At 46.0% G+C, this 13,062-nt stretch overlaps 6 protein-coding genes across 6 annotated transcripts; 4 read left to right on the forward strand and 2 right to left on the reverse strand.

Moving 5' to 3' along the window:
• The first annotated feature begins 45 nt into the window (after positions 1 to 45).
• Positions 46 to 2,146, forward strand: FOIG_12269 (uncharacterized protein). Its single transcript, XM_031213161.1, has one exon. It carries the CDS (start codon positions 295 to 297, stop codon positions 1,855 to 1,857), a length of 1,563 nt encoding a protein of 520 aa, XP_031056906.1. The 5' UTR covers positions 46 to 294; the 3' UTR covers positions 1,858 to 2,146.
• Positions 2,147 to 2,267: 121 nt separating this feature from the next.
• FOIG_12270 (uncharacterized protein) lies at positions 2,268 to 3,038 on the reverse strand (the record flags this gene model as incomplete). Its single annotated transcript, XM_031213162.1, has 1 exon — positions 2,268 to 3,038. One exon carries the CDS (start codon positions 3,036 to 3,038, stop codon positions 2,268 to 2,270), a length of 771 nt encoding a protein of 256 aa, XP_031056907.1.
• A 2,294-nt stretch (positions 3,039 to 5,332) lies between these two features.
• Positions 5,333 to 6,064, forward strand: FOIG_12271 (uncharacterized protein; the record flags this gene model as incomplete). Its single annotated transcript, XM_031213163.1, has 1 exon — positions 5,333 to 6,064. The coding sequence occupies one exon, from the start codon at positions 5,333 to 5,335 to the stop codon at positions 6,062 to 6,064; it is 732 nt and encodes a 243-aa protein (XP_031056908.1).
• Positions 6,065 to 6,996: 932 nt separating this feature from the next.
• Positions 6,997 to 7,719, forward strand: FOIG_12272 (uncharacterized protein; the record flags this gene model as incomplete). The annotated part of the gene is made up of 1 exon (XM_031213164.1): positions 6,997 to 7,719. One exon carries the CDS (start codon positions 6,997 to 6,999, stop codon positions 7,717 to 7,719), a length of 723 nt encoding a protein of 240 aa, XP_031056909.1.
• A 762-nt stretch (positions 7,720 to 8,481) lies between these two features.
• On the reverse strand, positions 8,482 to 9,540 carry FOIG_12273 (uncharacterized protein; the record flags this gene model as incomplete). Its single annotated transcript, XM_031213165.1, has 1 exon — positions 8,482 to 9,540. One exon carries the CDS (start codon positions 9,538 to 9,540, stop codon positions 8,482 to 8,484), a length of 1,059 nt encoding a protein of 352 aa, XP_031056910.1.
• Positions 9,541 to 10,870: 1,330 nt separating this feature from the next.
• FOIG_12274 (uncharacterized protein) lies at positions 10,871 to 12,760 on the forward strand. Its single transcript, XM_031213166.1, has 4 exons — positions 10,871 to 10,947; positions 11,002 to 11,337; positions 11,394 to 12,375; positions 12,426 to 12,760. The coding sequence occupies exons 3-4, from the start codon at positions 11,821 to 11,823 to the stop codon at positions 12,528 to 12,530; spliced, it is 660 nt and encodes a 219-aa protein (XP_031056911.1). The 5' UTR covers positions 10,871 to 10,947; positions 11,002 to 11,337; positions 11,394 to 11,820; the 3' UTR covers positions 12,531 to 12,760.
• The last annotated feature ends 302 nt before the right edge of the window (positions 12,761 to 13,062 follow it).

Consider the following 13,062-nt stretch of genomic DNA (forward strand, 5'->3'; position numbering starts at 1 on the left):
GAGGTGGCCGGTCTGTGGGGGTGGCCAGTCTTTGGGTGACGGACGTTACACTAGACAAGGGCAGTGTGACAGTCTGTCACTCTACACCATTTGAGTCTAATTTACTTAAATCTCTCGCTGTGCCTCACGACTCGGGAGTCGAAGCCTTTTTGCTTCTTCTCTTTCACCGTAGTCAGTCTTTACCCGCTTCTCACAGCGTGATCATGCCTTTGTTATAGCCAAGCAACACACTCATTTATCCAGGTTATACCCACCCAAGTCACTCTTTTTACTGGATTGGATCGTCTATTCATCATGATTATGATTTCTAGCCCGCCTACTATTCCCCGCAGGGTTGTTCAGCTGCTTGTTCTTGTTGTCGTCGTTGTTCTCTTCTTTCAGACAAGATGGCTGCACTGGCCTCGAACAAACCGCAATACTGAAATCGCCATCAAAGGACCAGTTCCGGAAGAACAGTACCTCGAGCGACTAAGGCAGAAAATTGGACTTTCGGATCAAACTTCATGGACTGCATGGAAAGTCCGTGTTTCAGAGCAGGACTCTGAGTATGCTTCAGTCACGAACATCGATACAGACTTTCATTCAAATCAGCCCCGAATTATCGATACCAAGACTCCCGAGAGGAGAAATTTGGTTGCACGACAGGAACTTAGCCTTCCGATTGTAGGAGGACCGAAGCCAGGACAGATTGACGCTTCGGACTTTGTGTTTGCGATCTCTACGAGTTTTGATCGGGTTGTTAGGGATGATTATGCTGTTGCGAAGGATTGGGCAAGGTGGATGACTGGTGGGAATCAGCATGGGAACGGAGCGAGTTTTCTGCTTGTTCTTGATCAAGGGCACTACCAGCAGGTTAAGAAGCTGACTGAGGTTTTGGTATCTTTGGGCATCGATGCTCATGTTACTATCTCGGAGGGTCAGATCTCTACCGCGAAGAGATACTTCAACATGATGGAGTCGGCCAAGAAGTATAGCGCTACACTCGCACAGAAAGGACAGATGAAGAAGTGGTACGGCATTTTGGACGAGGAGATCTTTTTACCCAACCTTTCGTACCTCCAAGAACGACTATTCGCATATAACTCTGAGAAGGAATTGTACATTGGATTACCGAGCGAGAGAGGAGACTGGGCTATCGGCGAAGGATTCATGACGACTTATGGAGGTGGGGCAATCTTCCTTACACGACCTGCCATATCCAAAGTCACGCATCTGCCATGCTTTGATGGTGTCGAAGACAGTCCTACGAGCAAGAAGCGCTGGGACGGTATTCTTCAGGATTGTTTGGCGAAGCATACCAAGATGAAGATGCATATCATCCCAAGCTTCTACTCACCCAAGGACAACGACGATTACTCTTCCCATCTGGATAGCTATGAGACGGGAATTCAACCCCTGGCTCTTCACGACTACGGAGAACGCCATCACCTCACCCCAAGCCAAGCCCATCTCGTCACTGATGTCTGCGGCGAAGCATGCTTCCTTCAACGCTACCGCTTTCGCGACAACTGGGTCCTCGTGAATGGCTACACCATAACCGAATACCCCGATGGAATCCACCTCTCCGACATGCCGCTCTCTACCGCCGGAAAAGCCAGTTCCTCCCGTCGTTCCGTCATTGGTCCCGTGAAGCTCAAAGAAAGAGACACAGATCGAAAGATGTTGTTCTGGACGGGACGACGAAATGTGTGGAAGTTGATGGACTCTGTCACTACCGCTGAAGGGGATGTGTGGCAGGCTTATGTGAAAAGAGGCGTTATTGATGAGCCGGCGTTGAAGAAGAGATGGGGCGAGGAAGTGGGTGATGTCAAGGATAGTGTTATTGTGCTGGTCTGGGAATCAGCGAAACGATTATGATGGCTTTAAGGATTCTTATGTATGTATGTTATGGTTACGGATCGTCCTTTGGATGAGATTTTGGTTTAGCACTTATGAAGATTGATATGCTATTTCATTGCGAGCATGTTGTCAATCTTGGCCAAAGGATTTGTTGCTTGGTGATGATTTTTGGTAGGACAGTCACTAGTCACTAGTTATGTTTTTAAAATGATCAGTGGTTGTACACTATTATATTGTCGATGCAGTAAGGGTATAGTTAAACCTTTGCGCCATGCCATGCCCAGTAAATAAAGACATTATTCTTTGCATGCCAGACAAAAAAAGAAACAGTATTCCAAACAGCCATATTTCCAAACTTATAAAGAAAAAGAAGGAAAAAAACACCCAATGCAACTTCATATCTCTCATTATTCTCCAGGCAATGTACCCTAGTTCTGTGGTGCAAGTACATATAATTTGACCTTGCACTGGCTGAGATAGCCACTGATCCAGTAGTCCTGCCCGCCTTCCTTCTCCTCCAGTCGATTCTTGTATTCAACGAAGAGGTCCGCAACAGAAGTGGGAAAGTACACCTCTTGCAGGCGGCTCATCACAACTCGACGAGTGGTATAAGACTTGCCATCAACCGTCAGAACAACACCAAGGGACTTCTTCATGTCCTCAGGGAGGTCTGGTGCTCGCTGAATTTCTGCTGTAATATCGTAGATGGCTTTTTTATAGGTGCACATCTTGCAGCAGTCATCTATCTTGCCGCCTTTGCCCAAGACATGAGGCGTGAAGGCCATGCCTGGCTTATGCGAGGGCATGGGTTCCCCATAGAAGGGGTGTCCACAGTCTGGGTGGGAATGGTAGCAGGCGGCTCGACACTTGATACAGGAGGCACGAGCTCCCTCCTCTGTCTTCAAATCGAAGAATCTCTTGACGCACGAGGCACCAAAGATGTGTCCACAGGGGAGGATAATAGCCCTGTGACTCTCGCCAACTTCCTCATCAACGACGTGATCTTTTGGGAAGATGGTTACGTTGGAGCGGCAGACCACACACTCGATTGAGAGATCCTTGAACTCGATCTCGTTGTTATCGATGCTGGCTTCTAGATTGGGCCAGTAGCTGTCTTCCGACTCTTCTGTGATGTTTGGTACATCGTTGGGGATGCTGCACCACTCTGTGTTGTTGTTGAGGTTTTCCAGAACACACATTGTGTCTTTGGAGTGGGTTGAAGAGATGTGATGGAGTAGAGTGGATAAATGTCCGGACATGATGAGAAGAGTGATGAAAGATGTGATGACAGAAGGATGGTTGATGATGTAGGTCGAGCTGATGATAGAAGGTCGTTGATGAGAGGAGGTTGTCGATGATGTATGTCGAGTTGATAATAAAAGATGGGCTGACAGAAGTCAAGCTGATGACAGAAGTAGAGTTGATGATGCAAGATGAGATGATAGAAGTGAACTTGATATCGTAAGTCAAGTTGATGAAAGAAGAAGATGGAGAGAATCTGAAACCAGGACTGAACAGGGGGGGGAAGACGCCTTTTTATACCCAGAGGAGTGATTAAGTTCTGCCACTGGCAATCGGATGGAAGGTCTTGGAAGAAGAACTTGGATCCCCTCACTCCACGAGGGTTTGAGTCCAAGCTCTAACTTTTCAAGTCATATTGTCCCCTTGTAGAGCTTATAACTGACAGTGATAGCCATGTGTGATGAAGGAAGGGGAACAAAAGTCTATGTAGACTCTCAAAATTGTACACAGGACCAATCGATGGACGTTCCTGGAACAGAGACTGACTCACAGGAATGTACGTGAAGAACATTCTCGTCCTTTAGGATGAATGTACGTGAAGAACATTCTCGTCCTTTAGGATGAATGTTCTGGAAGTGTTATTCCGTAGTGTTCACGTATTGGTTGAGCTCTTTGATCGAGTCATCTTTGTAGTCTATTTAAGCGTGAATTGTGGCTGTGTGTTCACTTACACCCGTGTAAGTTTTGAACGCGAAAGGGAAGGTTTACTAACATCAGCATGGTCGACTGGTCTCTCACTGGATGCTCCAAGTTTATGTCCTTACCATTTGCACTTCTAAAACGGCGTGAATTGCAATTGGGCCGTGGGAGGACAACCAAAGTATAATCCCCGGGTTCTCGGCCTCACCTTCAAAATAATCTCTAGCTCAGGTGCAGTCATGAAGTGTTCGAATAGATTAAAATAATGAGGCTTAGAATAATTATTGTCATATTATCTTCTTGTTGAAAGCATGAAGTTGACCATATGCGTAAACTTTTGTAACAGTTTGAATCACGACCCGAGGTCTATTCACCACCATACCCGGGGAAATAAAGTATACATTTTCTAACTACAACTTTAAATATCGATAACTCATGATTATATCCACTCGGCCAATGATCTCCCCAGATTATTGGCCACCGTGAATATTGCTTGGGCTCGACTTCGGACTCGAGGTGTGAGGGACACTTGGTTAGATGTCTATGGAACAAGCTTCGTCTCTCAGGCAAATGAATTCTTGAGAAGGGTATATGACTGCCACTTGAGTTCAGTTTAGAATGTATGCAGGCTCTTCGTACGATGAAAAATAGGGCTACAGCATGGTGACTGTAATATCGGTGTCTGCAGGCGGACCATATGATCACCCACCGAGCACTGAGTCCTACCAGATCCAAATAGAAGCGTCCAGAGCCCACGAGAGTCAACATTGACTTCTTTTATATATTCACGTGTGGTGTATTCCCGTCCATTAGAAATTGCGGGTAGATTTACTCCTTGTAGTAGATGTTTCAGGGGGCCAATTGGCACAGGAAGAGAGCCCTCATCGTGAACATGAACGCCGATCCAGCCAATACTAAAGCACTTACATTTTAACAGAGTTCTTTGCCTCTTATTTTATTGTTCGTGGCCTGGTTATGAGTAACTATACTGAACATGAACAAATCTTTGGAATAGCGGCACTGGATATGGGGAGGAATGGGCAGCTTTTATCTGGAGGCTGACACTGGCAGCGAAATGATTGCATTCTGTGGTAGGTTGCCAGTCAAAGCTCGTTTTCTGTGACTGTAGACTATGCTCAAGGTATTGCCCCTTCTTCAACTCAAACACAACTTTGCCCTTGCCACAGTTACGGTTTACCATCCATTCTTCCCCTCACGCCCGTTCCTATATCCATACAACCTCACACTACATCGGCGTCTTCTTACTTTATCAAGGTAGGTTTTGAGCAGTATGTTGTCCCATGACTTGGCAAGTGGTAACCTGGACTGGAAACATTCATGGGGGAATAATTTGGGAGACCTGGCAAGGGCTCTGGATCTGATCGAGAGCAGAACTTGATTACTATTGGGTATAGAAAGACATATGTCCCCTTTCCAGGTGAATCCCTATCTCCCATATTAGGTTATCAAACACACACACACTTACATTTCATACTCTTTAATCCCAAAACCAGCTAACACTACGACCCCAGACTCTCTACCTCAAAACAAGATGTGCATCATTTTCCTCACGCCCGTCGATTGCACCAGCCCAAAGAAGATCACCGAAAAGGCCAAGGAGTCATTCTGGCCTCAGCTCGCCTCTGATATCGAGAGAAATAATGTCAAATTGAGGGATCTTGCCCCAGAAGGTGGCATCTGTCGGGGGGATGTCACCGTCCTCCCATTTGACCACAAGCTCCAGAACGGTAAGGGAGAAACCCTCCGGGGAGTGATCCTCTCCCGTGGGAATATCTTTGGGGCTTCTTGCTTTAGGGAGAATGTTCGATATTGCCTCCAGACCAAAACCGAGATCTGCTGCCCAGCCTGCAGAACTGTATTCGTCCATCCCATGTGTGGGCATTACTTCCACGGATTGTATATGCCCTCAAATAAACCAGATATGGACTTCATACCCCCCACGCTCAATAATGGAGGCATTATTGCCGATCACTGCGACGAATGCGCCACCAACAACACCGTAGACGAGCTTACCGACAACCTCCACAATCTCCTCCCCGAAGAGTCCAAGGGGCGTTATGCTGTATCTCTGAGCTACGGTGGTGAGACCTTTCCACTTCTCTGGATGCGGAACTGCCCGGAAATGCGTGTTCCAGCAGCGTTCAGAACTTTCGTTGCTCAATACCAACGACGCTTGGACAAGTATGAGAGCAGTACGAAGCTCTGGAATAACTGTTGCTATACTGGCGCCCCGGTGAAGGTCCGTGACCTGGGATCTCAGTAGTAAATATTGAAGATGTGGCATGGTTTGCAGAAACAGACAAAAACAGTTTGGCTCAAACTTGTTGTTTAAGGGGGAGATTTGGTTCAACTTTGGAGTTTGGTAAAGGTTGTCGACTTTTGTCTATTTCCTTTAGTTTGTATTTGCTTTTCTGCCTGATGCACATTTCTGATTACGTGTGCCTATTGAGATAAAAATAAGAGCTCAAAGACCCCTTGCTAGTAGTTCTTTCAGTATAGCCTTGACTTTCCATCTTCATCTCCTTATATATAATATTTCATCTGTAATAAGGGGTCAACAAATGCATCCACTTATATACCGAGACACAGTCGCTATATCCTCCGACAAATGAATACGGGCCCTTATACTATATATTAATTCATCACTTGTCTAAACTATCATGGGCTTTCTACCGCTGTGCAGTGGTAATACCTCGACCTGGATCCCAAGCTCAGTAGACGGCCTAACTAACCCCTTTTCGCAATTACTAGTGGCAACACTCCAGTGCCAGCGACGTTGTGTCTTTCATCTGGTTTTTCGTCACTGTCAGTGACAGTAGCAGTGGTATTGGCAGTGGTACGAACGAAGGAATCACTATGGTTGAGAGTACTAGTTCAAGTTCATCTTCTGTTCCTATAACGCAAGAAGTGCAAAGCCTGTTCAACTCTTCCCATTCCTTCTTTTTTACCAAGAACTTCAAGGCTATTTGTTCTACAACTTTATATATTCACCAAGTCTGCAGTTCATCAAGGTAAATTTGACTTTCAACTGCATCCCTCTTCCCCTTATTCCCATCATCTTCATACCCGGCTGACACAACAGCTCAGACCGCATTTTACCTAAAGCCACAAACCATTATCGACTTATTTTGGAAAGCTTTCCAAAATATTTCCATATCCCAGCACCTTCCATCAATTCCAAACTCCCCAAGCAGCATGCCTGTCCAGGAGGATTTCTGGCCCAGTCTAAAGGCCTTCGCCGAGAACAACGGGGTCGCCAGTCTGGAAACTCTCGGCCTAGAGTGTGTCGTTTGCAATGAGCCCTTTCAGTACCGGCGTCGAGACGACGATGATGCCGGAAGTCCACGCCGTCCACGCGTCCTCCCTTGCGGCCACATTCTGTGCGGTAGATGTCTACTCGCATATTATGAAACAGGAGAATCTCGATGTCCTACATGTCGCACAGAACTCATTCACGAATGCGGCCACGCTCACACTGGCATGCCCATGCCCTTAACTAGGTTGGATAGGCTGCCTTCCATCCTGTCACAAGGTGGAGGTATGCCAAAAGGATGCAGCCCCTGTGGCATCGTGGGTCTGTTGAAACTCTTCGACCAGGAATTGAGCAATAGCCCAGATATTGCAGAGGAGCTCAAGGGAGAGTACCTAGGTATCGGCATCAAGCTCTCGAACTCTGATGAATACTGCTCGCGGGATGTAACTGGACCTGTTCTCGAAGTCGAACCTCCTGCCGCCATCAAGCAGTTGATCAATGACATTGTCGACTCCGCGATCGAATCGCAGCGAGAGAACGAGGTTTGGTTGGAAGCGGATTTCAGCTCAATGAAGATTCGGGTGCTTCACTTCAAGCCTGAGCTTCTATCAGAGGTGGAAGAGTCTCCTGCAGAGCAAGAGACTGTCTCCCAAGATGACAATTGATGGTCATGAAGGCAAAGAGTCTCTCGAAGACTAAGAGACGCGAGATTTGGGAAGGGTTTGGTTCCTAGGACAGGTAGAGCGGGACCAGGTTTTGGACGAAGATACCCCTCAAAAGAAATTTCTTGGCTGTCTGCCGGGCAAATAGATCCATAGACATCGGTAGTGTATGTAACTGCCTTGAATACAGACATGCATGTAGTGACCTTAGGTTCTGATGTACAGGCATTTTCCCATTCATCTGTACAAGTAATTGAGACTCCCCACATCGAGCAAGAAAAACTTAGGACCCTGAAAGAGGATGCCAAAATGTATTCTTCAAATAGGCCCCTAAACTTCGGCTGACTTATCTAAATATTCATATAGTTTAAGATTGAGGCCCTAGGTTTTACTTCCTCCTCCCTGCTCAGAGATATCGCTGTCATATGTAGATTACCAAAGCTGTGCCATGTCTACCCAGCTTGGTAATAAGGTGTTATTTCTTTTTGGTCATAGAACAGGAGAAAATAGACAGTCACTTAGGTTCAAATACTTCAAAGACTTCATTTCTTATTGCCTGTCCAAGTAGTAAATTCATCCCCTGTAGGTACCTACATGTGCTACTATCAAAGAACGCCATCTATTTCCCAAATGCCCCCAGTACCCTCAATAACACTCATCCCAACTGTCCCCAGAAACAGTAGACGATGCCAGATCGTCTTTATGTTAACTTCGCAAGCTTCTATCCCACAATCCCTCACACTTCACCTTTCACTACCTTCAAAACTAGGTGTGTCTAGCAAGAAACGTACCGAATTGGTATCCACCAGCCAAAAGCCCAGCAGCAACTGGGATAGCAGCCAAGGCGTAAAGTCTAGAAATTTCGTGATCCTGGTGACTCTGGCGATCCTGATCATCCTGATCATCCTGGTTATTCTCGTTCAGCTCTAAAGCTTCAAGAAAAGCAAATTCCTCACGTTGGAGTTTTCTCGTCTCTGACATATACTCCTTATAAGCTTCATCACTAGTGAACGACTTGGCTAACATGACTGCCGCCTCACGAGCCAGTGCAAGTCTGTCACATCCGAGAGCTTGCAACTTCTTCTTGATTAACTCCATCTCTCCTCTTCTAAACCGACAGTGGTCACATTGGTTCTCGGGACATTGCTTACAAAGAGCCAGTTCAAAGTTGAAGAGGGACGATTCATCCTCTGGAAGACGAGGCCCGTTATATGCCGTGTCGAGGCTGTCTCCCGCAATTTCAAAGAGTTCCAGAAGATCCGACGATACTGGCAACTGTTTGACCACTTTGTTCTTCTCAGATTCGATTCGCATCTCCGTGTCGCATTTTCTAATGGTAATTCGCAAGATATGTCCGTCCTTTATCATCTGTGCGGGATCATGTGTATAGAGAGCGACCTGTCTCAAACCGTGGATCAAAGTAGCCACATGACACGAGTCGCAACAGCCCTTGAGGCTGGAGATTTCCTCCTGCAGTTTGTCCAAAAGGTTCTCATCTTGTTGCTGTGTGGGCTTGAATAACGTATCGTCGTCGATCGGACACCCACAGATTTTGCGGCTAAGGTCAAAGTGACAGACAGGACATTTGTGTGGGATACCATTGGATAGGTTGTGCTCTCTATACTCTTTGACACAAAAGGGACAGAACATATGGCCGCAGGAGAAAATGAAAGCACCACAGGTCCTGTCTTCTGGGTTGCTCATCCTGTCCTTACACATAATACAGTCGAGCTCTAGGCGCTCGATAGCCGTGGGATCATTGTTGATGATACTCGCAAGCTCGGGATAGTAGGTCGCGGTGATAGGATATTTGGGGGCAAACATTTTGTGGAGTTGGTCACTGTTAGTTAGGAGATAATTTGTTAGTGCTAGTCTTACTGGTAGTTGATGGATGGGTGGAAGAAGTTCCTTGCTAGAAAGCTTTCAGGGGTAGTAGCTGTCTATATGCTTTAATTTCGAGGTGTTAATTATACCAGTGTCACTGAACACTTTCAGTGTGCAGACGAAGGCATCATTCTCATAACATTTGAACATCTCACCATCCATTGACCTAACGGGACATTTGCTGACCTGTAACTGGACAACCTTGCACAATGAACTTGGTGAGGGACCAAACCATAGCTAACTGTGTTCTTCGATATCATGATCTTCACGTTGCTTTCTTGCACTGGGAGAGTTCTTCAATTGATGTCACTGGGGAACATTTGTCCTATCTCTCAGCAAAGTAACGTTAATCCGCTATTAAGAAGAGACTATATTGTCCTTCACAAACACTATAGCAGAGACTGATTACCTGATGATAAGGGTCTAAGAGTACTTCATGCTGTGTCCATGATACAGGCGTCACTGGTACTTGTGAATAGGGCTATTTATTGGTTGCCTTCACTCAAGAGTCTCCCCCCTTTTCACAATTAACAAGACAGCCTAGAAGAGTTGAGTAGATTCTCACGGCTGAATTTGAGAAATTTATACAAACTGTCTTGAAGATTATATCTTTTCCCTCGTTTAATTGTTTTGAACATGATAAAATTTCAGACAAACGTAGTATGTGAGCGTTAGGGATAATTAATTGTCAACGGATAACCGGAAGGACACTTCAAGATGATATTGACACATCTATCAAGTTCCAAAGCACTCAATTGACAATACAAGTACATAATCTGAACAGTATTACATTTAGAGAACAAAAATTAGCTTGTTTATTCTCAAGCTCCTCTCCGTGGTTGGTTGCTAGAGCCAACAATGTCCTTTGTTATCCTACGAGTCTTTAGACGCTGGTCAACTCTGCGCCAACCCAATTGAGTATCAGAACTTGTTAACTGAATTCTAATAATAGTTCATCTTTGAATTTGTGAATATCAAGAATCGATTCATTACTACTCTCAACCAACAGTCGATGCCATGGTATCTTTTGTTGGGAATGAATTCCGCATGGGCTTCCGCAGTGACGTAGGGTAACGTGATCAACAATGACCCTGGTAATGCAACGTCGAGGGATGTTTCAGGAAAATGTGAAATCTGACGTGTCCCAATCAGATTTGACTGTAACCTGTTCCAAGGCCTGTATTTTCCATTTATGGAAGGTATTCAGTGGAGTCAGGCCATTCGCTGGCCATGATCGTCGCTCTGTTTACAACGCTATCGTCGTATCTTTAGCCTGTCAGTAGGCTCACTTCGGACGACATTTCTTGTTCTACTGCAACATAACGGTTGCGTCTCATTGGAGTCCCTGTTTGTGTATGCAGTTAAGGTCTTCAGCGTGCGAACTCATGTGTAAGCATTCAGTCAGATCATCGCTGAAAGGTACACCACCTTCAACCTAATGCACTTCAACGAATATGGACGAAATATTGGCGTTTCAGTTCAAATATAAGCCACAGCGCTTGCGGGAGACTCGACCGAAGATAGCTGTATTTTTAATACCCTATGTCCAGCTGTCAATCTTCAATTGGGTACCGAGTATCTGGAGGGCATATTCTGCTAAGCGCCTGGGAGCTCGGCTATATATCAAGTGGGACGCCCAACCACTTGGGAGCTGATCCAGCAGAACGGTAACGTATCGCTACCATTCAGTCGGACCACAACTCAGCCTTAAGTCTAGATAGTGGTGTTGATAATACGGTGAGGAAATATAACCTGCCCCTCGAGACCAAGTCTCTGACGTTAGTACTGTCTAGCGCCAACAGTTTATTTCTCTTCTTCCATACAGATGACATGAAAATTGTCCATAATGGGGATCAGGCAGCATGAATATGCAGGAACACCGAAATAGTGCTTCGGATAGAGCTAGGAGGGCATCAAGTTCAGTCCATTGGTGAGAATATCCTCATTTCCTGCTGCAGTCAGCTCGTTTGCCGCCGTTCTGGGTCTTGTTACTCTCGGATCATGCCCGCTCAAGAGATGAGATGAAGAGTTCTCTATAGCAACGCGGACCTTGATATAGTCTTGAAATTGTATAAAGAGTTGAAACATCAGCTGGTTTTGAGATTCTGTAGACACATTCATCAGATCAAACACACACCGACAGGTTTCGGGGCTCCTTCTCATTCATTCGTTCCCTCGTTCGTTCGTTGCATCAGTTACTTCATTCTTTTGTCTTTCATCATGAAGCCTTCACTCTTTCTCGCTTCCTCTCTCCTTGCGCTATTCCCCTCCTGCCTTCAGGCATTGGCCATCCAAGGATATCCTGAAAACGTGAGGTTCGGCGAGCCGACCTTTGTCGAGGGTGGAAACACCACCACGACAAAGCGTCAAGTCGCAACGCCTCCTGACAATTGTTGGGTCCAGGGCCTTGGCCAGTCAAGCTACTGGTTTCTCCCAGTCTACTCAGGCGACGATGTGTATGCCTGTATCATGGCTCGCAAGAGGATGACAGGGTCGTCCTGGGTTTGTCCCAGAGATGACTGGTGGCCAGACTCCTACGTTGATGAGATCGTCTCGGCAGGCCAAGAACAGATCTTCAAAGAAGGCGGCGGCAAAACGACTGAAAAGGGAGTTTTCAAGGCCCGATTCGAAGGAACCACTCGCAAAATTGAGGATAAGGAGGGCATGTCAGCCATGCTTGACATGCTGTTCCGATATTCTCTGCCCAACTGCGATACTAGCTATTCACTTTGCGTGACCAAGTCTCGTCATTACTACTACAAGTACAAAGGAGATGTGAGTATCCCGTGCACTGATTCACCTGAGATATGCTAACAGAGACAAAGACCATTGGAATCGTACACAGGGAGTCCGACTGCCGTGGATGGTTCGGTATTGGCGGTGACACCTACGCTTACTGCCCTGGGGGGAGTCACTGCCAAAAAGATTAAAGAGAGTTTTGGATATGTTGACACTTATTCATATGTTTAGATCCTGGTTTATGTTTGTCTTTGTTGCGCATTTTTAAAGGTTGTATATAACACGTACCACGTACGATCTAGATTATCTCTTATTAGTTGAAGCGTCATGTATGAATGAATGGATAAGTAATTGGTCATATCTTTATTTCGGCTGTGTCCGCGTAACTCAAGTTAACCTTCATTAAAGAGTTACATTGTACCCCATGCGCGTTACCACAGATGTGGCGCCTGTAAATGAAAGACCGATAGATAAAGGAGACGTCATTTTAGGTTTGCGAAAATTACGGAGAGCAAAAGCTCAGAGAGTGAAAACTAGGCGTCTGGGGCAACGTTAGCTACTATCGTTCGTTTGGTTTGAAGCGCGCGGCTCGCAACTTTCTATTTCTAGTGCCCGTTTCCCGTCCACGAGAGTTGAAGTCCTCATTGAGTCACAGCCAACGAATCCCATACGAGCAATGCCGCTCCAGACACAAAGGGGGGCTTGTTTCAGCGTAGAGGGTTG

Source organism: Fusarium odoratissimum, assembly GCF_000260195.1.
Source record: "Fusarium odoratissimum NRRL 54006 unplaced genomic scaffold supercont1.26, whole genome shotgun sequence".
NCBI lineage: Eukaryota > Fungi > Ascomycota > Sordariomycetes > Hypocreales > Nectriaceae > Fusarium > Fusarium odoratissimum.

Coding starts and splice junctions, on each gene's coding strand:
- FOIG_12269 (XM_031213161.1), top strand. CDS start 295: ATGATTATGATTTCTAGCCCGCCTACTATTCCCCGCAGGGTTGTTCAG.
- FOIG_12274 (XM_031213166.1), top strand. CDS start 11,821: ATGAAGCCTTCACTCTTTCTCGCTTCCTCTCTCCTTGCGCTATTCCCC. Junction 12,376..12,425: donor ACTACAAGTACAAAGGAGAT/GTGAGTATCCCG, acceptor ACAGAGACAAAG/ACCATTGGAATCGTACACAG.